Source organism: Anabrus simplex, chromosome 1 (genome assembly GCF_040414725.1).
Source record: "Anabrus simplex isolate iqAnaSimp1 chromosome 1, ASM4041472v1, whole genome shotgun sequence".
Taxonomy (NCBI): Eukaryota; Metazoa; Arthropoda; class Insecta; order Orthoptera; family Tettigoniidae; genus Anabrus; species Anabrus simplex.
In genome coordinates, this window is record NC_090265.1 from 914836848 (window position 1) to 914860710 (window position 23863).

At 38.1% G+C, this 23863-nt stretch overlaps 1 protein-coding gene across 1 annotated transcript; it reads right to left on the reverse strand.

Moving 5' to 3' along the window:
• Nucleotides 1–3121: 3121 nt before the first annotated feature.
• LOC136874782 (transcription elongation factor 1 homolog) lies at nt 3122–23615 on the reverse strand. The gene is made up of 3 exons (XM_067148458.2): nt 23439–23615; nt 23231–23355; nt 3122–4000 (listed from the first exon to the last, which is right to left on the reverse strand). The coding sequence occupies exons 2-3, from the start codon at nt 23344–23346 to the stop codon at nt 3868–3870; spliced, it is 249 nt and encodes an 82-aa protein (XP_067004559.1). The 5' UTR covers nt 23347–23355; nt 23439–23615; the 3' UTR covers nt 3122–3867.
• Between the last annotated feature and the right edge of the window lie 248 nt (nt 23616–23863).

The window sequence follows — 23863 nt, forward strand, 5'->3', positions numbered from 1 at the left end:
TTTTTCTGAGACATTTTTCTGTTCAGATCCCACTAGTAAAATTTGCACCTGTCTGAATTATTTATTGCAAACTAATTTGAATGGCTTTTTCACTGCATCTTGTAGTCCCTTCCTGTTTCTTTTTATAGTGCCGGTAATAACTGTTCCAACTGAATATAAATGTTTTGCAAGAGGATTGATGTAAAATATTTATCTGTATAAACATGAAAACCTTTCATAAAATAATTCTCTACAGACAGAAGTTTTGTCTCTACAGTGTAGGCCAGTTCCTTAATTTTTATTTTGTTTTCCCCCCCATTTTGATTGTGCTTATTCTGCATATATTGGAGTAGTTGTGTATGACATTTAGTTCCAACTAAACTTTTGTTTATGGATAGTTGTTGGTGAGGAGTATAGTGATGTCTAAATAGCCTATTAGCATGGTCTACAAGAGGCTGGAATCTAGCACAGGGATCATAATTTGGAGAGCCAGGAGGAGAAAGCTTACTGTTGTCAATTAAATGAAAATTTAAAAAAAAAAAGCTGAAACCTATTCCTTGAGAACATTTCTCCAAACCAAGGGGTAATAAAATGGTCTACATTATTCCAGTAGGATACAATACTAGGTTTTCTTATCAGTCCCACATTCAGGACGACAGCAATGAACGCTCTTATTTAATGAATTGTGGTGCATCTCCAAGATTAAGAACTGGGTGACAGTTCATTACATGAAAGTAGTCGGTCAGTGTAGAGACTGGTCTCTGTGACCCTTAGCTGAGTCCTGGCATTGCTTCCACTTTCTTGTGCCAGGCTCCTCACTTTAATCTATCTTATCGACCTCCCTTGGTCAACTCTTGTTCTTTTCCAACCCCGACGGTATTAGAGCACTCGAGGCCTAGGGAGTCTTTAATTTTCACACCCTTTGTGGCCCTTGCCTTCCTTTGACCGATACCTTCATTTTTCGAAGTGTCGGGTCCCTTTCATTTTTCCTCTCTAGTTAGTGTTATATAGAGGATGGTTGCCTAGTTGTACTTCCTCTTAAAACAGTAATCACCACCACTACTCCAAGAGGGTTAAGAGAGTAGCAATCACCTTGTAGCATGCATAATGGTTCTGCAGTGAGATTTGCATAATATTAGGGAAACAGCCTATTAGAAAACCCCTACATAATTGCAGAGTGGACTAGATACTACTTGCAAATACGTGAACATTCTAACCTATTAGTGCTTAATAATCTGCGCTATACTCATTGTACTTAAACAAAAGTTGAGTAGTTTTCAAGGTAAATTTGTGTCCCCCATTCACACGTTTTTAATGAAACAACACAAAGGGGATATGATTTACATATTACATTCTTTGTTCAACTTCCACCCCAGACATGACACTGAACTCGTTGTGTATTTTTATCAATAGCTGTGGAAGTATTAAATACACTGTCGAACCTTTTTATTTCACATGGGTATGTGAAGTGTAAGATGGATCCCAAGACTTTCCTAACATTACAGCAATACTTAGGCTTAGATATCCCTCTTGAGAACTCTGTCTCCGTGAGCATTGTTCAGTGTGCAACATGAAAGCTTAGCGATGGTATTGCTTGTGTTAGGTAGTTGTTCACTGTCCTTTTCGATTCCCTGAATACATATTAACAAATGATTAGGATGCTGTTTCTCATTCTAGCATTATTGACGTCTGTTGTCTATAAAGGACATGCATTCTGTTGCTTTACTTAATGTTTTTTAATAATACTAATAATGAACCTGAGATCTAGGCCCAATTCATTTTTTGTTCCGAATTGCCTGGTGATTATCTTAGCACATCAAGTGTTCCAACGTTCTATGGTTGTGTTCTGTTTCATGTGATAACTATATTTTGGGGTGTGCCCTGAGGATTTGGGTATATAAAATAATCTAATACCGTTTTCATGCACAGTATTCCCATATGTTTGTTGTTTTTGTAATACCGGTAGTTGGTGAGATTTTAGCCAAGTCCTAGACAGAGTTTGTAATTTCCTTTCAAAATTATTCTTAGAAATTGGACTGATTTTGTGCTAATTTTCTAACTTAAATCTTGTTCTAAATATACATTACTTTTTAATCTTTCTTTTTTTCTTTTCAATATGATTTATTTCAATATGTGTTATACTGTAGTTGTTTATCATTCCTGAATATCCTTACCTGTAGGCTTATCTGTCCAGTTGCTGCCAGCATTTTAATTTTATACTCTCATTATAATATATACAATATCTGTACAGAGCATTGAAAAGTTGTCTTGTTCATTACTTTCTCTTTGCTTACTGTGCCAGATGTCATATTGAACACAAACTGAATATAATTCTACCGCAGCAAACTTTGTGCCTCGAGCACTGCTGTGCTGATTTTGTCTGACTACATCTGAAAATATGACGTAACAAACCATACTGCCAAGCCTAGCTTCACCTCCTCATCATCATCATCATCCTAAACCATCTCCAGTTTCCCGGGTGTGGTATATGAGCCTCCTCCATCTCATCCTGTCCTTGTACCATTCTTCCTCCACCAACTTGTCCCAATCATGACCTCTCAGCATTACATCGCTCTTAACTAAATCTATCCATTTCCTTCGTGGCCTTCCCACGGGTCATCTTCCTTCTACCTTTCTGTCAAATTCCTTCCTTGCAGTTCTGTTTACTGGCATCCTCTTCATGTGACCAAACCACTTCAGTCTTGATATCTGAATCTTATTTAGGAGAGAATTGTCTATTCCTACTTCTTCTCTAATTTTCTCATTCCTAATCTTGTCTTTCCTGGTTTTCTGGATCATAGTGCATAGGAATTTCATTTCAGCTGCCTGAAGTTTGGAATTATCTCTATTGGTCAGTGTTGTGGTTTCGAGACTGTATGTAAGAATTGGTGTATAATAGGACTTGTACAATGTCATTTTTGTTTTCATGGGTATTTGCTCATCCCACAGCAGGTGTCTTACCTGGTGGTAAAATTGTGCTGCCTTATTGATTTGATTGTTCACCTCATGTTTTGCTAGGTTGTCATTTGATATAGGAGAAGCTAGGCTCTAAGAAAAAGAGCCTAGCTTCTCCTATATAGCAAAATTTGAGATCTGTTGGCTTCATCTAATCAGTACAGCAAATTAAAAGAAAATCAACATCAAAGTAAATAAATACTTTTAATTCTAAACAAAGTTAATTTACAATGTTTACATTGTTTATAAACTTCTAAAATATGTATACCAAAGTTGGTTATACATTAAGTCTAAGACACAAATGATCTAGTAGTATTACATTGTACTTCGATTTGGAAAATGGAAATATGCTTCATGCAGACTCAGGCACAAACATTGTAAGAAAAGTTCCACTTAGTAAATGTTAACCAAATTATCTATCAACTTAATTATCGATCAAAGACAGCATTGACTAAGAAAGTTAAACAGAAGTGTGCTGGTGTGACATACCTTTATACAGGTTCATTCTGTTCTTAAAAATTATCAAATTAAACTACTACATTCAATCACATACTACTGAATTAATGTGTCCCCCATCCCAAAAATGCATAATTGTTTCTGTATTGAAGAAAGAAGTGACAATCATTCCAAAAGTAGACAGCAAAAAACATGGCATTTTAAAGTTAACACACAATGTGTCACAAATGTGCTTAGCCATTCAGAGATACATGAACTAGATAAGGAACTACATTACTACACTTCTCTTTCAGCAAAAGTACACATTTACACTCCTCTAACGTGATCAAAGTAATAATTGTCCATGATAAAGTGAGATTATACACATTTACAGTATATATAAAACAAAACACGTATAGCTACGATCAACAGAATGCATAATTAGTTACTGTTCTTGCAAACACCAATCATTCATATCCATATACGGTACCTGAAAACTCAATTTGCACTTTCACAAGCATCAATCCAATCGTTATACACATCAACCGGCTCGGATAAGAAGTTGATAGATGTCTGAAAATCTTCAAGGCAGACACGACATGTTATCCGAGCCGTATTTCTTGCTTTATCCCTAGAAAACAAGAGAAAAGGTCAATGAAATCCAGCTCATTACTAATCAATCCTCAGATTGCAATAGCCATAATATACCACAATATGCATTCAGAAATCAAGAAAAAAATAAATAAATCAAAGCTTAAGTCATATTATTTTAATATAATAGAGGTACAAACTACTAACAACTTACAAACCAAACTAAAATGTTCACTTTTTCACACTAAAAACTACACACGATTAGAGTAAAATGGCAGTCATAGTTGTAAAATGTTTATTACTATAAAAAGAGTTTCTTTTTCCATTGGGAAGAGTAACATGGTAGCATCAGTTGCTGAGTTTATCTCATGTTCCTTGTCTTCTGTCACCTGTATAAAAGTTTGAAATTTTTGTCATTTTTTTCCCCCTGTCCTTATCCAGCTTTATCTGCATGAATCTGGACCAGCAACATATGGAACATGTTTTCAACTGGCAGGATATACCAGATTCTATGTTTATGTGGCCACATTGCATTGGACCCAAAACGCAGCATGAAATCATGAATATAAAAGAAAAAATGCTTCAACACAAGTTACAGATGGGAAATATTGGTCAGAATGTTAACCTATTAGGCCCATGCCACCAGAACACAAAGAGAAACCGATAAAATTTACAAAATGTAGGAAATGTTAATAGAAAATAACTCTATCTAAGTAGATTATGATGATGATGATAATAATAATAATAATAATAATAATAATAATAATAATTTTTATGGTTTTCAGAGATGCAGGAATTTTGTCCTGCAGGGGTTCTTTTATGTGTCTGTAAATCTAGTGGCACGAGGCTGGTGTATATGAATACATCTGAACAGAATCCAATATTCAGAGATGTAAATTATGCTACTTTTATACCTCTAGTCATGCTGTCCTCTGAAACCACAGCAAGCCTGGGAAGAAAGAACTTGGGTTGTAGCCAGGAACAATATTGTAGTTTATCAACCAAAAATTTCTCCAGCAGAACATTAACCAAATACTAATGGCATTCTCTGTCATTCAGAAAAGAATAAGCTCTGAAGTTACAACTTACTGGAAAAATGTCAGTGAACATTAAAAATTCAACAAAATCCTAAAACCCACTGTACAGATAGATTTTTTTTGGTCTTTTCTTGTCATGCCCATTAATTTTTCAACATCCAAAAGTACCTGTCCAATAAGGTTGCTGCAGCTGTCTCAAATCCCAGCAACACATGGAAAATTATTAATGAAATAGTAGGAAGAAATTTCTGCACCAACCATTTAGGCCTATGTAATAAAACTAGATACAGTAACTCACTTTTGACTGAACTAGTTTGCACTGCAGATGCACCTCTAGATTATTTTACAGAAATTGGAACAAAATTAGCGCAGTCCATAGAGAACAAAAGTGCACATTTAACAACAAATAAATTGAAAGGCAATACAATCCCCTGCAACAATAATCACTGTTTTTACAACCGGTATTGGAAAATTAATTACGGTAACTAAATTAATCACCAACATAGGAATTAAATCAGTATGTGGACATGACAAAATATCTGCTAGGACAATTAAAGAAATAGGACCATTATGTACTTAAACCACTAGCACATATCTTTAACTGATCACTGTTGACTGGAACATTCCCAGATGGCTTCAAAATTGCAACAATTTCCCACATACACAAATCTGGATCCAAAGATGGAAAATTTTTGACCAGTATCTGTAACTTCACACTTTTCAAAACTACTAGAGAAATGCATTAAAGTTAGGATCATAACCTTTCTAGAGGAACATAAAATATTATCTCCAAACCAATATGGATTTAGAACAGGAATTTAAGACACCATTTATGCCCTTAGAGATCATTTGTAGAAATCCACAATGGCAGCATTTCTAGACCTAAAAAAAGCTTCTGACACAATAATCATAAGATATTGTTACCTACAGAAATTATGTAAGGTAGGCATTCGGGGAATCCCACACAATCTCATAGCCAATTTTCTACAGCATAGAGCGCGAAGAGTTAAAATACAGGATAAAATACGTAAATCAAGAATTTTTAACACTGGAGTATCACACGAAATATCAGCAGTGCTTGAACCTGTCATCATCATCAAGTTTCCACTCCAGTTTCCCGGGTGTGGTTTACAAGTGCTTTCCATTGTACCAATGCTTCTTCAAGACTTCATCCCACTTGATTCATTTGGATGTAATATCTTCCTTCACTTGGTCCAGCCATCTCCTGCTAGGTCTTTCAATAGGTCTCTTTCCAGTAATCTCAGTATGCAACCATTGTTTTGTAATTCTTCCTTCTGTCATACGTTTGACGTGACCAAACCATCACAAACATGCCCTAGTTATGGTCTCCTTCAGGGACTGATTTATTCCAGCTTATTCTCTAATCTTCTCATTTTTTACTTTGTCTTTCCTAGTCTTTTAAAGCATGGTTTTTAGAAAGTATGAACCTCTGTTTTTTGTTAATGACTTGTGATTTACAGATATGTGAGAAAATTTTCTTGTAGACTGATGACACGGTAATAGTTTTTAATGGAGTGTTTTGGGAACAGACTTTTAACAAGGGTACAGCAATGATAACAATAAACAAATGGTTGAACAGTAACTTTCTGACTTTAAATGAAAATAACACCTATTGCACTGCCAATTTACACAATAAAATATTACAACTTCCAGACCATTTAAAAATCAAAATCTATGTGAACAAATGTTCAGGTAAATCAATCATCAATTACGGCAGTTGCCCCGGTGGCAGATTCCCTATCAATTGTTTAGCTAGCTTTTTCTTGAACATTTTCAAAGAACTTGGAAATTTATTGAACATTTCCCTTGATAACTTATTCTAATCCCTTACTCCTTGTCCTATAAATGAATTTTCTCCCAACTTGCCCTCCTGAATTCCAACTTAATTTTCATATTATGATCTTTCCTACTTTTAAAAGCTCCACTCAAGCTTAATTCGCCTACTTATGTCATTCCACGCCAACTCTCCACTGATAGCTCGAAACATAATGTCCAATAACAGACCATTTATATTGGTACATACCACATAGTCGAGCATCTCATTTCCTTATTCCCAAGTCTTCCCGCCCCAAAGTTTGCAACATTTTCGTAATGCTACTCCTTTGTTGGAAATAACACAGAACAAATCGTGCTTCTTTCCTTTGAATTATTTTCCAGTTCTTGTATCAAGTAGTCCTGGTGTGGGCCCCAAGATTGTAGTTGTATCATGGTACAGAAAACAAGTGATAGACTGTCATCTAAAATGGAACTATCATACCTGAGAGAGAGAGAGAGAGAGAGATGACTTCAAACTCTACTATACATCTTCTAGCGGCTAAGGCAAATTGTGTCTCTCAAAATATTGTTGAATGTTTATTATGTACTTGTCAATTCTGTGCTGCAATATGGAATTACAGGATGGAGCAGGGCAATGGACAAGTATACAATCCCTGTATCCATCACCCATAAGCAGATACTAAAAACTATGCATGGCAATCCTTTGGTAACATTTTCAATTTAGCTAAGGTGTTAAACAGACAGTTATGCACAAAAGTTGTGACAACACACACAGTAAAGAACTACCACAGATTCTACAACTAGAAATGTACATGTCATGGCACTAGACTACAACTAAGATCTGTATTACCAATCCGAAGTAACACACTTCTTGGACATAGACATGCAGCATATCTAGGACCACATATTTTTAATACTCTACCCCCAGAAATAATAATGATGAGGAAAGGGCCAAAGCTAAAGTATGCCTGAACACCTGGCTTCTTCAAAAAGATATGATATAATACATTTTCTCCTATGATAACTCCTTCCAAAACACTACAGGCATTAAAAGTATTATCATTACTATTAGAATAACCTCACGCCAAATAATTAATTACTGCTTTAATAACTTTATTACTTAGGTTGTACTGAGTAAAACAAATTATGTCCCTCTGTACTATAGCAGTATCTCTCTTGTTATGCTATTGTATCATGTAAAATGTGCACATTTTTCCGTGTCAGTACAAAACCACAATAAGTGCAAATTTTTCAATTTTTTTTAAAACACCAGTCGGTCTCTTTTAGTGTGATCTTCAATGTAAAAGTGCGAAAACTGGTAATTTTATATCACTGGGCCCTTGAAGTAAAATATATTTGTTTTATATAGGAGTTTTTTTTTAAAGACGTTCAGTGGAAAACAGCGTCATCTGCAGATGCATCGGTTTTACACTGGAAACTGAAGGAGAATTCATTTACCTGTAGTGTAAGACCACGGTATCTGCAATTGACCTGGTTCTGCGTGAGCACTGCTTAGAATCTGGTAACATTTTCAATTTAGCTAAGGTGTTAAACAGACAGTTATGCACAAAAGTTGTGACAACACACACAGTAAAGAACTATGACTAGAAATGTACATGCCATGGCACAAGACTACAATTAAGATCTGTACTACCAATCCCAAGTAACACACTTCTTGGACATCGACATGCAGCATATCTAGGACCATATATTTTTAATGTTCTACCTCCAGTAATAATAAAGATGAGGAAAGGGCCAAAGCTAAAGTATGCCGGAATACCTGGCTTCTGTATTGCCATGAGTACAGATTTTCTTCTTTTCCCGCTCATTCACTTCACCTCATTCAGTGTGGTGGTAGTGGGTGTATTACAGTGAAGTGATGGATTATATAAATATGAAGGAGAGATATCGTACTCGTGGTGAAATGTTGTTAGATTTGGTGAGAAAGGTATGTATTATTTAGTTTCTGCTAAAGCAAGTAATTGTTTTCAAATGTGAATACCATTACTAGTGGTTACAAGTATTTTCTTTTCATCGTTTAGTGCTAGTATTATATTTAGCCTATATAGTATTTTATTAAGCCAGCCCCGTGGTGTAGGGGTAGCGTGCTTGCCTCTTACCCGGAGGCCCCGGGTTCGATTTCCGGCCAGGTCAGGGATTTTTACCTGGACCTGAGGGCTGGTTCGAGGTCCACTCATCCTACGTGATTAGAATTGAGGAGCTATCTGACGGTGAGATGGTGGCCCCAGTCTAGAAAGCCAAGAATGGCGGCCGAGAGGTTTTGTCGTGCTGACCACACGACACCTCGTAATCTGCAGGCCTTCGGGCTGAGCAGCGGTCACTCGGTAGGCCAAGGCCCTTCAAGGGCTGTAGTGCCATGGGGTTTGGTTTGGTATTTTATTAAATAAAAAGAAAATAACTGAGCATGGTGTAATGTTCATAATGAGGGATGATTATATTTGCTTCCATTAGGCCAGACTTTCAGAAAACACACCATCCTTTATGAGAAGGGTTGAATAGAAGGAACTTCCACCACCAGACGACAAAGGCTCAAATATAGTAGAAATTTCTCATGTTATGGAACAAATAGAACATGAAAATTCGATGTACCAAGCAACGTATTCTTATTACACTTTCAAGTTATTCTGCAGAGATGCTGCCTTCATCAGAACAAACCCATGGGTTTAATAATACTGTGAGTAGGCCAAAGAATTGAATTGGTTTCCATTTTTTATAGAATAGAAATAAACCACTGTAGGACCATGTGTGATTTTAATGTTCGTAATCATTCATGTATAACTCCTGTATATTTTAGATTAATTTCCTGGGACTGGAAGATTACTCCAATTATAATTCACTTAATTCAAGTTATGGTGTGAGTGATGCTCCAAAGCACATGAACTACCTCTGTGAAATAAGATCAGTACAAGAAGAAGAAGGTGATGATTAAGACTACATTCCTGAGACGAGTAGTTCAGAAGAGAAGGAAGATAACTATGATGACAACAAACCAGACAAGAGGAATATGGAAGACAAAGAACTATCTTCAACTAGCAAAGAACTCAAAAGTTCTAAAATTTCAGTATTCATTTAACAAAACATCATACATTTCTGTTACTTTGAGAAGAGCCAATTTAGTAAGCAACTGTAAGCCTGATCGCTCAACATCACATCAGAAACACAGACACCCGAAGAAACATCTTCGCCAAGAACATGAATGGGCTCGAAACATAAGAAAACTTAAAGTAAGGGCAGTTGGTAAACAACAGAAATGGTGCCATGCCTATAGGAAGGATAGAATCTTAAGGAAAGGATGCCAAGGAAAGTGCAAATTTAAATGTTCGCTTTCAGAGAAGGATATGGTTTCAATTTTTAAGAGCTTCTGGGATCTTGGAGATTTGAACAAGCAGAGACAATTTATTAGTCACAACTTGACGCAAGTAAAGCCGAAGTATCAAACAATCACTCCAGGAAGTGAAAGGTCATTGAACATGAACTACAGTTTAACCATAAGAGGTGATAAAATAAAGGTTTGCAAGATGATGTTCATGCAAACCCTTGACATGGGAAACACCATGATTTCTACAGTTATTTCCTAAAACAAGGTTTCCTTGAAGAAGAAAGAAGGGAAGGAGTGAGGCAACACATCATCAACTCAATTCCAAGAATGGTCTCATTACATTCAAGCTGATACAACACGATACTATTTTGAAGGTTTGTTGGATATAGTCACATTATCCCGCACGTATATTGAGAAATGTAAGTTAGACAATGAACCGATTGCAAATAAGCATGTATACTAAACAATATTTAATACAGAATTCAACGTAGGGTTTCATAAACCTAAGAAGTATCAGTGTATGATCTGTGAAGAATATAAGAATTTTACGAAAGAAGAAAAGCAAAAACTAAAAGACAAACACAAAAGACATCATGCAAAGAAAAAAACAATGAGACGGGAGAAAGAAAATGATATTCATCAGGCCACTGAGGGAAAGTGTGGAGTTGTGGCTGTGTTTGATTTTCAAGCTGTTACACCTCTGCCAAGTGGTGAAATACCAAGCTTTTACTATAAAAGAAAATTGATTTAATTTCAGAGTGGAAGACGCTACATGTGGCATGAAGGTCAAGCTGGAAGAGGTGCAATTGAAGCTGGTAGCTGCATAATGGAGTTCCTGAAAGCATACCCAAATCAAAAAGTTATTTTTCTAGCTACACAATTGTGTTGGACAAAATAAGAACAAATTTGTCTTATCTGCATACTTTTACGCTGTCCTAAAGTTAGAAATTCCTTCTATTCAACATAAGATTTTTGGTGGTAGGACACACACAGAATGAGGGAGACATTATGCACTCTTGCATAGAATATGAGAAGAAAAAAACTCTGAAATTGGGTCCTCTCTAATGTTGCTACTATCACAAGTCTTGTAACAAAGAGTGGGAAACCTTACCTTGTAAGACAAATGGAAATATCTGACTTCATAGATTGGAAATCATGATGCAATGACATTGGCAACAATTTTTCCATCAATGACGAAGGGGAGAGAGTTTTATGGAATGCTGCCACTGTGATAACGGTGAAGAAGAATTCCCCTGGGGGGGTGTTCTTTTATAAAACTTCCTACCACTAAAAAGGAATATAAACAAGAGAATATTAACAGAAAGACAAAGAGGAGCCATCCATATCATCATCCTGAAACTCGCATACTGAAATCTGCTTTTAGAAAGGCTCCAAAAATATCAGCCAGCAAGAAGAAAGACCTTGCTTCACCCATTCTTTGAAAAGGAAAAGGAATAAGGTTCTGACTATTGGAGCAAATGACATGCTCAAGATGATTTTGTGAACTATTTTCCAACATTCATACCATCTTCAGGTTCAGTGTGCCTTTTTTTTTTTTTGTAACTAGTGATTTGGTCAAATTATAAATGTGTATAAAATATTTGAATATGGCAGTAAAGGAAGAAAAACTGAAACTGAAGTGTTGGAATTTAATAACTGTCTAAATAATTTTCACAGAGCAGTCAGTGCAAGCCCACGACATCTGCATTTTGGTCCTTCTTGTGAGTCTTTATTACAAAATTCATAATTTTAAATAAAGGGATATTATAAACTATGCAATTAACCAGAACATATACAAAATTCAAAATTTTCTACAGAATTTCACATTCATTTTATAATATCAGTTTCATATCCATATTGACAGTACTGAATCATACACTTTATTGGGTCCTCCTATTCAATGACCAAACATGTTTCAACCTATTTTAGGCAATCTTCAGTAGATTTTAACTTTGTAAGTACATATGTTGCACTCAACACTGTGCTTAATTAAAGCTTTGGACACAGTATAAGAAATCTTAAAATATTACATACCGGTACTAGTAGTAGCCTACACATTCTATAGTTTGAGGCTATCACAGTTGACTGTTGAGGTTCAACTTAATAACAGAGTATTGAAAGGTGGATCCTTCCTTCTGTTAATATCGTATATAAATTAATTTCACACTGTCGAGAGGCTAATAACTTACAAAGTTATAGAAAACTTCAAAACCCTTTTTCTCAATAACATGATATTTGCAGATATCGTAGTCTTGCACTGGCACGGCGATATACAGTATATTTTTTTCCCCCCATAAATATTTGAATTGCGAAGGAAAAATACGTAAATAACTCAAGACTGAACGGGTGCCATATTTTTACTTCCAATTAAACCACATTTTGGCCACTTGTTATTGAAATCATTTTTATGATGCAAGTAATGTATACAAGCCCACACAAAGGTTGCTTTTGTGGGATTCACTGAAATGTTGACCGAACTATTATTTTATTGTGAACTAAAATAAATCTATAGGTTCATCTGCTCTCTTCTAATATTGGAATGTTGAAAGACATTGATACTTCACTAGCTTCCATATTTTCAAACCTGAAATCTTGAGATTTTTCTTGACCTTCGGTCTGCTAAAACATGCTAGGTGGTTATTCACAAGTCCAGTTATGTTTACCCTTCACCTTTACAGGGTAGGCTAAACTGCAATCGGCCCAGTGGCATTTTTGGGAAGATGTTACATGTCTTTCTTCAATGCTGGTAAGTTATTAGAAAGAAGCTTGTCTTAGTACTGGATGCTACTTGTAACTTCCTAACACTGGTATTAGTAGCAGCATAAAAATGTCCCTCTTGTCCTTTTAGTTGGCATTTCTTCCCCCATGCTATAAATTCAGTCTGGATAAGATTTCTTAATATGCTTATTTGTGCTTTAAACAGGAGGCAGACAGTTTGCAAAAACAAGTGTCTATTTTCCCATAATAACTGGAGAAATGGTTTGATGATATTTGTATATTTTTTAAAAAATCTTCTATATAGGCTGCAGTGTCCACACACATCTATTTTACTGCATGATAGTACGTTACATTCTTTTACAGTTCTGTGGTATACATACATATATTATCATTATAGACTGTTATGCCTTTCAGCGTTCAGTCTGCAAGCCACTGTGAATTTCCTAAACGTCGCCACAATCCTCAATTTGCAACTAGTGTTGTGGCGTCTAACCATCGTCGTCTTGGTCTACCTCTACTTCTCTTACCCTCCATAGCAGAGTCCATTATTCTCCTAGGTAACCTATCCTCCTCCATTTGCCTCACATGACCCCACCACCGAAGCCGGTTTATGTGTACAGCTTCATCCATCGTGTTCATTCCTAAATTAGCCTTTATCTCCTCATTCTGGGTACCCTCCTGCCATTGTTCCCACCTGTTTGTACCAGCAATCATTCTTGCTACTTTCATGTCTGTTACTTCTAACTTATGAATAAGATATCCTGAGTCCACCCAGCTTTCGCTCCCGTAAAGCAAAGTTGGTCTGAAAACAGACCGATGTAAAGATAGTTTCGTCTGGGAGCTGACTTCCTTCTTACAGAATACAGTCGATCGCAGCTGCGAGCTCACTGCATTAGCTTTACGACACCTTGATTCAATCTCACTTACTATATTACCATCCTGGGAGAACACACAACCTAAATACTTGAAATTATCGACCCGTTCTAGCTTTGTATCACCAATCTGACATTCAATTCTGTTGAATTTCTTACCTACTGACATCAATTTAGTCTTCGAGAGGCTAATTTTCATACCATACTCATTGCACCTATTTTCAAGTTCCAAGATATTAGACTCCAGGCTTTCGGCACATGTGCCATTAAGACCAAGTCGTCAGCATAGGCCAGACTGCTTACTACATTTCCACCTAATTGAATCCCTCCCTGCCATTTTATACCTTTCAGCAGATGATCCATGTAAACTATAAACAGCAGAGGTGAAAGATTGCAGCCTTGTCTAACCCCTGTAAGTACCCTGAACCAAGAACTCATTCTACCATCAATTCTCACTGAAGCCCAATTGTCAACATAAATGCCTTTGATTGCTTTTAATAATCTGCCTTTAATTCCATAGTCCCCCAGTATGGCGAACATCTTTTCCCTCGGTACCCTGCCATATGCTTTCTCTAGATCTACGAAACATAAACACAATTGCCTATTCCTCTAGTAGCATTTTTCAATTACCTGGCGCATTCTGAAAATCTGATCCTGACAGCCTCTCTGTGGTCTGAAACCACACTGGGTTTCATCCAACTTCCTCTCAACGACTGATCGCACCCTCCCTTCCAAGATGCCAGTGAATAATTTGCCTGGTATACTAATCAGTGAGATACCTCGATAGTTGTTGCAATCCTTCCTGTTCCCTTGCTTATAGATAGGTGCAATTACTGCTTTTGTCCAATCTGAAGGTACCTTACCTACACTCCATGCTAATTTTAATACTCTATGAATCCATTTCATCCCTGCCTTACCACTATACTTCACCATTTCAGGTCTAATTTCATCTATTCCTGCTGCCTTATGACAATGAAGTTTATTTACCATCCTTTCCACTTCCTCAAGCATAATTTCACCAACATCATTTTCCTCCTCCCCATGAGCTTGGCTGTTCACAACACCACCAGGATGATTTACTTTTACATTGAGAAGATGTTCAAAATATTCCCTCCACCTCTCCAGTGATTCCCTGGGATCTATTATGAGTTCACCTGAATTACTCAAAACACTGTTCATTTCCTTTTTCCCTCCCTTCCTAAGATTCTTCATTACTGTCTAGAAAGGTTTCCCTGCTGCTTGACCTAGCCTTTCCAGGTTGTTACCAAAATCTTCCCATGACTTCTTTTTGGATTCAACAACTATTTGTTTCGCTCTGTTTCTTTCATCTACATACAACTCCCTGTCTGCTTCGGCCCTTGTTTGGAGCCATTTCTGATAAGCCTTCTTTTTACGTTTACAAGCTGCTCTCACTTCTTCATTCCACCAAGATGTTCGCCTTTACCCATCTTTACACACAGTTGTTCCTAGGCATTCCCTTGCTGTTTCTTCTACAGCAGCCCTGCATGCCACCCATTCACTTTCTATATCCTGAACCTGCTTACTGTCTACTGTTCGAAACTTCTCACTGATCATATCCATGTACTTCCGTCTAATTTCCTCGTCCTGGAGATTTTCTACCCTTATTCGTTTGCAGACAGATTTCACTTTCTCTACCTTAGGCCTAGAGATACTTAGTTCACTACAGATCAGATAGTGGTCTGTATCATCGAAAAATCCCCGGAAAACTTGTACATTCCTAACAGATTTCTTGAATTCGAAGTCTGTTAAGATATAGTCTATTATGGATCTGGTACCCCTAGCCTCCCATGTGTAGCAGTGAATAGCCTTATGCTTGAAGAATGTATTCGTAACGCTAAACCCATACTAGCACAGAAGTCCAGCAAACGCTTCCCATTCCCATTAGCTTCCATATCTTCCCCACATTTACCAATCAACCTTTCGTATCCTTCAGTTCTATTCCCAACTCTCGCATTGAAATCGCCCATCAGCACTATTCTATCCTTGCTGTTGACCCTGACCATGATGTCACTCAATGCTTCATAAAACTTGTCAACTTCATCCTCATCTGCACCCTCACATGGTGAATACATGGACACAATTCTAGTCCTAATTCCTCCAACTGACAAATCTACCCACATCATCGCTCATTTACGTGCCTAACAGAAACTATGTTGCGTGCAATGGTATTCCTGATAAAGAGCCCTACCCCAGACTCTGCCCTTCCCATTCTAACACCCGTCAAGTACACTTTACAATCTCCTATCTCTTCCTTATTATCTCCCCTTACCCGAATATCACTTACTCTGTGGTATAGGCCTAAGCTAAATCTGTTAAAATAAAGAAAACTATGCCATTGAAGTTTTTGATTATTAAATTGTGAAAAATGAGTCACAGCTCAAGTCTTAAGATGTGTACCGGTATGTGACTTAACAATTCAAGATCTTTGGCAATTTAGCTTTGATTCTTGCTCATCTGATAAGATAGCAATTTCATAACAAGGTCAATCCACTGCTCAAGGGAACATTTCCACCATATTGAAAAATTGTATTCATGCTATAGGCCTAATGTTAATTTCATATTGTGTGTTTTTTTTTTTTTTCTTTAAATGTTGTACGGACTTAGAGAGTTCTTATGGTGATGACAGGACGGGACAGGGCTACAACTGAGAAGGAAGCAATCATGGCCTTCATTAAGGTACACTTGCATTTGCCTGGATTGAAAGTGGGGAAAATCTGGAAACTATTGCTGACAGTGAGACTCAAACTCACTATCTTCTGAATGCAAGCTAACAGCTACACGCCTCGAACCACGTAGCCAACTCGCTCGGTACTTTAATTCATATGCCAACAACATATGGTTATCTGGTTGCTTTTCTGATATATATGTAATTAGGCTATAAGTTACTATTGGCTTTGTTACTTTTTCCTTATTAGCATCAATTTGGAACAATGAGAGATACATTATATGGCAACTATATTTTATGCCACTGATTAACATACATACATACATACATACATACATACATACATACATACATACATACATGCATTATCATTATAGACTGTTATGCCTTTCAGCGTTCAGTCTGCAAGCCTCTGTGAATTTACTAAACGTCGCCACAATCCTCGATTTGCAACTAGTGTTGTGGCCTCATTTAGTTCTATACCTCTTATCTTTAAATCGTTAGAAACCGAGTCTAACCATCGTCGTCTTGGCCTTCCTCTACTTCTCTTACCCTCCATAGCAGAGTCCATTATTCTCCTAGGTAACCTATCCTCCTCCATTCGCCTCACATGACCCCACCACCGAAGCCTGTTTATGCGTACAGCTTCATCCATCGAGTTCATTCCTAAATTAACCTTTATCTCCTCATTCCGAGTACCCTCCTGCCATTGTTCCCACCTGTTTGTACCAGCAATCATTCTTGCTACTTTCATGTCGGTTACTTCTAACTTATGAATACGATATCCTGAGTCCACCCAGCTTTCGCTCCCGTAAAGCAAAGTTGGTCTGAAAACAGACCGATGTAAAGATAGTTTCGTCTGGGAGCTGACTTCCTTCTTACAGAATACAGTCGATCGCAGCTGCGAGCTCACTGCATTAGCTTTACGACACCTTGATTCAATCTCACTTACTATATTACCATCCTGGGAGAACACACAACCTAAATACTTGAAATTATCGACCTGTTCTAGCTTTGTATCACCAATCTGACATTCAATTCTGTTGAATTTCTTACCTACTGACATCAATTTAGTCTTCGAGAGGCTAATTTTCATACCATACTCATTGCACCTATTTTCAAGTTCCACGATATTAGACTGTAGGCTTTCGGCACAATTTGCCATTAAGACCAAGTCGTCAGCATAGCCCAGACTGCTTACTACATTTCCACCTAATTGAATCCCTCCCTGCCATTTTATACCTTTCAGCAGATGATCCATGTAAACTACAAACAGCAAAGGTGAAAGATTACAGCCTTGTCTAACCCCTGTAAGTACCCTGAACGAAGAACTCATTCTGCCATCAATTCTCACTGAAGCCCAATTGTCATCATAAATGCCTTTGATTGCTTTTAATAATCTGCCTTTAATTCCATAGTCCCCCAGTATGGCGAACATCTTTTCCCTCGGTACCCTGTCATATGCTTTCTCTAGATCTACGAAACACAAATAGCCTACAACTGCCTATTCCTCTCGTAGCATTTTTCAATTACCTGGCGCATACTGAAAATCTGATCCTGACAGCCTCTCTGTGGTCTGAAACCACACTGGTTTTCATCCAACTTCCTTTCAACAACTGATCGCACCCTCCCTTCCAAGATGCCAGTGAATACTTTGCCTGGTATACTAATCAGTGAGATACCTCGATAGTTGTTGCAATCCTTCCTGTTCCCTTGCTTATAGATAGGTGCAATTACTGCTTTTGTCCAATCTGAAGGTACCTTACCAACACTCCACGCTAATTTTACTACTCTATGAAGCCATTTCATCCCTGCCTTCCCACTATACTTCACCATTTCAGGTCTAATTTCATCTATTCCTGCTGCCTTATGACAATGAAGTTTATTTACCATCCTTTCCACTTCCTCAAGCATAATTTCACCAACATCATTTTCCTCCTCCCCATGAGCTTGGCTGTTCACAACACCACCAGGATGATTTACTTTTACATTGAGAAGATGTTCAAAATATTCCCTCCACCTCTCCAGTGATTCCCTGGGATCTATTATGAGTTCACCTGAATTACTCAAAACACTGTTCATTTCCTTTTTCCCTCCCTTCCTAAGATTCTTTATTACTGTCCAGAAAGGTTTCCCTGCTGCTTGACCTAGCCTTTCCAGGTTGTTACCAAAATCTTCCCATGACTTCTTTCTGGATTCAACAACTATTTGTTTCGCTCTGTTTCTTTCATCTACATACAACTCCCTGTCTGCCTCGGCCCTTGTTTGGAGCCATTTCTGATAAGCCTTCTTTTTACGTTTACAAGCTGCTCTCACTTCTTCATTCCACCAAGATGTTCGCCTTTTCCCATCTTTACACACAGTTGTTCCTAGGCATTCCCTTGCTGTTTCTTCTACAGCAGCCCTGCATGCCACCCATTCACTTTCTATATCCTGAACCTGCTTACTGTCTACTGTTCGAAACTTCTCACTGATCATATCCATGTACTTCCGTCTAATTTCCTCGTCCTGGAGATTTTCTACCCTTATTCGTTTGCAGACAGATTTCACTTTCTCTACCTTAGGCCTAGAGATACTTAGTTCACTACAGATCAGATAGTGGTCTGTATCATCGAAAAATCCCCGGAAAACTTGTACATTCCTAACAGATTTCTTGAATTCGAAGTCTGTTAAGATATAGTCTATTATGGATCTGGTACCCCTAGCCTCCCATGTGTAGCAGTGAATAGCCTTATGCTTGAAGAATGTATTCGTAACGCTAAACCCATACTAGCACAGAAGTCCAGCAAACGCTTCCCATTCCCATTAGCTTCCATATCTTCCCCACATTTACCAATCAACCTTTCGTATCCTTCAGTTCTATTCCCAACTCTCGCATTGAAATCGCCCATCAGCACTATTCTATCCTTGCTGTTGACCCTGACCATGATGTCACTCAATGCTTCATAAAACTTGTCAACTTCATCCTCATCTGCACCCTCACATGGTGAATACATGGACACAATTCTAGTCCTAATTCCTCCAACTGACAAATCTACCCACATCATCGCTCATTTACGTGCCTAACAGAAACTATGTTGCGTGCAATGGTATTCCTGATAAAGAGCCCTACCCCAGACTCTGCCCTTCCCATTCTAACACCCGTCAAGTACACTTTACAATCTCCTATCTCTTCCTTATTATCTCCCCTTACCCGAATATCACTTACTCTGTGGTATAGGCCTAAGCTAAATCTGTTAAAATAAAGAAAACTATGCCATTGAAGTTTTTGATTATTAAATTGTGAAAAATGAGTCACAGCTCAAGTCTTAAGATGTGTACCGGTATGTGACTTAACAATTCAAGATCTTTGGCAATTTAGCTTTGATTCTTGCTCATCTGATAAGATAGCAATTTCATAACAAGGTCAATCCACTGCTCAAGGGAACATTTCCACCATATTGAAAAATTGTATTCATGCTATAGGCCTAATGTTAATTTCATATTGTGTGTTTTTTTTTTTTTCCTTTAAATGTTGTACGGACTTAGAGAGTTCTTATGGTGATGACAGGACGGGACAGGGCTACAACTGAGAAGGAAGCAATCATGGCCTTCATTAAGGTACATTTGCATTTGCCTGGATTGAAAGTGGGGAAAATCTGGAAACTATTGCTGACAGTGAGACTCAAACTCACTATCTTCTGAATGCAAGCTAACAGCTACACGCCTCGAACCACGTAGCCAACTCGCTCGGTACTTTAATTCATATGCCAACAACATATGGTTATCTGGTTGCTTTTCTGATATATATGTAATTAGGCTATAAGTTACTATTGGCTTTGTTACTTTTTCCTTATTAGCATCAATTTGGAACAATGAGAGATACATTATATGGCAACTATATTTTATGCCACTGATTAACATACATACATACATACATACATACATACATACATACATACATACATGCATTATCATTATAGACTGTTATGCCTTTCAGCGTTCAGTCTGCAAGCCTCTGTGAATTTACTAAACGTCGCCACAATCCTCGATTTGCAACTAGTGTTGTGGCCTCATTTAGTTCTATACCTCTTATCTTTAAATCGTTAGAAACCGAGTCTAACCATCGTCGTCTTGGCCTTCCTCTACTTCTCTTACCCTCCATAGCAGAGTCCATTATTCTCCTAGGTAACCTATCCTCCTCCATTCGCCTCACATGACCCCACCACCGAAGCCGGTTTATGCGTACAGCTTCATCCATCGAGTTCATTCCTAAATTAACCTTTATCTCCTCATTCCGAGTACCCTCCTGCCATTGCTCCCACCTGTTTGTACCAGCAATCATTCTTGCTACTTTCATGTCGGTTACTTCTAACTTATGAATACGATATCCTGAGTCCACCCAGCTTTCGCTCCCGTAAAGCAAAGTTGGTCTGAAAACAGACCGATGTAAAGATAGTTTCGTCTGGGAGCTGACTTCCTTCTTACAGAATACAGTCGATCGCAGCTGCGAGCTCACTGCATTAGCTTTACGACACCTTGATTCAATCTCACTTACTATATTACCATCCTGGGAGAACACACAACCTAAATACTTGAAATTATCGACCTGTTCTAGCTTTGTATCACCAATCTGACATTCAATTCTGTTGAATTTCTTACCTACTGACATCAATTTAGTCTTCGAGAGGCTAATTTTCATACCATACTCATTGCACCTATCTTCAAGTTCCACGATATTAGACTGTAGGCTTTCGGCACAATTTGCCATTAAGACCAAGTCGTCAGCATAGGCCAGACTGCTTACTACATTTCCACCTAATTGAATCCCTCCCTGCCATTTTATACCTTTCAGCAGATGATCCATGTAAACTACAAACAGCAAAGGTGAAAGATTACAGCCTTGTCTAACCCCTGTAAGTACCCTGAACGAAGAACTCATTCTGCCATCAATTCTCACTGAAGCCCAATTGTCATCATAAATGCCTTTGATTGCTTTTAATAATCTGCCTTTAATTCCATAGTCCTCCAGTATGGCGAACATCTTTTCCCTCGGTACCCTGTCATATGCTTTCTCTAGATCTACGAACCACAAATAGCCTACAACTGCCTATTCCTCTCGTAGCATTTTTCAATTACCTGGCGCATACTGAAAATCTGATCCTGACAGCCTCTCTGTGGTCTGAAACCACACTGGTTTTCATCCAAGTTCCTTTCAACAACTGATCGCACTCTCCCTTCCAAGATGCCAGTGAATACTTTGCCTGGTATACTAATCAGTGAGATACCTCGATAGTTGTTGCAATCCTTCCTGTTCCCTTGCTTATAGATAGGTGCAATTACTGCTTTTGTCCAATCTGAAGGTACCTTACCAACACTCCACGCTAATTTTACTACTCTATGAAGCCATTTCATCCCTGCCTTCCCACTATACTTCACCATTTCAGGTCTAATTTCATCTATTCCTGCTGCCTTATGACAATGGAGTTATTTACTATCCTTTCCACTTCCTCAAGCATAATTTCACCAACATCATTTTCCTCCTCCCCATGAGGTTCGCTGTTCACAACACTACCAGGATGATTTCCTTTTACATTGAGAAGATGTTCAAAATATTCCCTCCACCTCTCCAGTGTTTCCCTGGGATCTTTTATGAGTTCAACTGAATTACTCAAAACACTGTTCATTTCCTTTTTCCCTCCCTTCCTAAGATTCTTTATTACTGTCCAGAAAGGTTTCCCTGCTGCTTGACCTAGCCTTTCCAGGTTGTTACCAAAATCTTCCCATGACTTCTTTTTGGATTCAACAATTATTTGTTTCGCTCTGTTTCTTTCATCTACATACAACTCCCTATCTGCCTCGGCCCTTGTTTGGAGCCATTTCTTATAAGCCTTCTTTTTACGTTTACAAGCTGCTCTCACTTCATCATTCCACCAAGATGTTCGCCTTTTCCCATCTTTACACACAGTTGTTCCAAGGCATTCCTTGGCTGTTTCCACTACAGCAGCCACTGATTAATTTAAGTAAAATTCTACCACACAGCACTGTCAGTACATTGTGTGGTGAGGCAAGCAATGAACTGCTTGAAACCAGAATCAGCTGTGATCACCCCATGTCTGCCATGCACACCGCACATTAAAAAAAAATTTGCTTTACGTCGCATGGACACATGGCGACGATGGGATAGGAAAGGGCTAGGAGTGGGAAGGAAGCGACTGTGGCCTTAAGGTACAGCCCCAGCATTTGCCTGGTGTTAAAATGGGAAACTACGGAAAACCATCTTCAGGGATACCGACAGTGGGGTTCGAACCCACTATCTTCCTGATGCAAGCTCAAAGCTGCGTGCCCCTAACCATGGGCGCCCATGCCCGGGGGCAAGGTGGGGACGCCCCCACTCCCCCAGCTCTCAGAGAAAGGAAAAAATCTAATATAGACAGGGTATTAGTACAGCCCGTAGACCGGCGAAATTTATAATGTTACAAGTGAGTGGAATTAGTGAAATCTTACTTGGAGAGCGTTTCAGAGGAGAGATGTGTTCTTTGCAATGTCCAGGAACCCACCATCCCGCCCCAAGAAGTACACTTACTTAGAGCAAAAGTATGGAAATACAATACTATGTGCAATTTGGGGAGTTTTCAAAACTAACAGTGAAGAAATAATACGTGCGTCTTTACGATTTACCAAAACTGATACGGTACTGAAGAATATTACGTTCTACAAAATCTGCTCAGTAAACTTTAAGATATAGAAGGATACACTGTTGATACCCTCACCATGCCACTCAATAATGCCATGGGAATTTACAAATACAACTTTATCTCAAGAATACACCGGTACTTACATTTTGACCTCGCATGACTTTTCATGATTGCAAAATGGGCAGTTAAACTGTACGTCCAAGGGCTCAATTGCTTTCCGCTTAGGTGGAGGCTTCCGTTTGCTTTTTCGCCTTCCCATGGTTCTGCCCTGAAAGTTAAAAACGAAAAATTGTACCTAACCTTCAAAATACACACAACAAAGGACTCCTAACCGACAGTATTTTCGTTTACCTTGAATTATCGATAAAACTGTTTCGCCTTCAATCAAAATACCAGCAACTCAGCATTCAATCTCGAAAAGACTTCACAAAGACTTCTTTTCACATAATCCACATAAATCACCGCCGCCAAATCTTGGAAACTTTTGTTTACAAACACCCTACCAGACGTCAAAGAATAAGCTCTCAGCTCTGCAGTACTTCCTTTTCCAAGGAAGTTCTATTGCTTCATCATCTAGTGAATTAAGTCTTCTTCTTCTTCTGATTGAAATGTTGTTTGGGCTCCTTAGTGAATTAAGTCGCTTGCGGTAGTTAGTGCCTTCTTTTAAAGATAAGGCTCAACATCAGCCCGGAAGCAAAGGACAAGGAGATTATTATTATTATTATTATTATTATTATTATTATTATTATTATTATTATTATTATTATTATTATTAT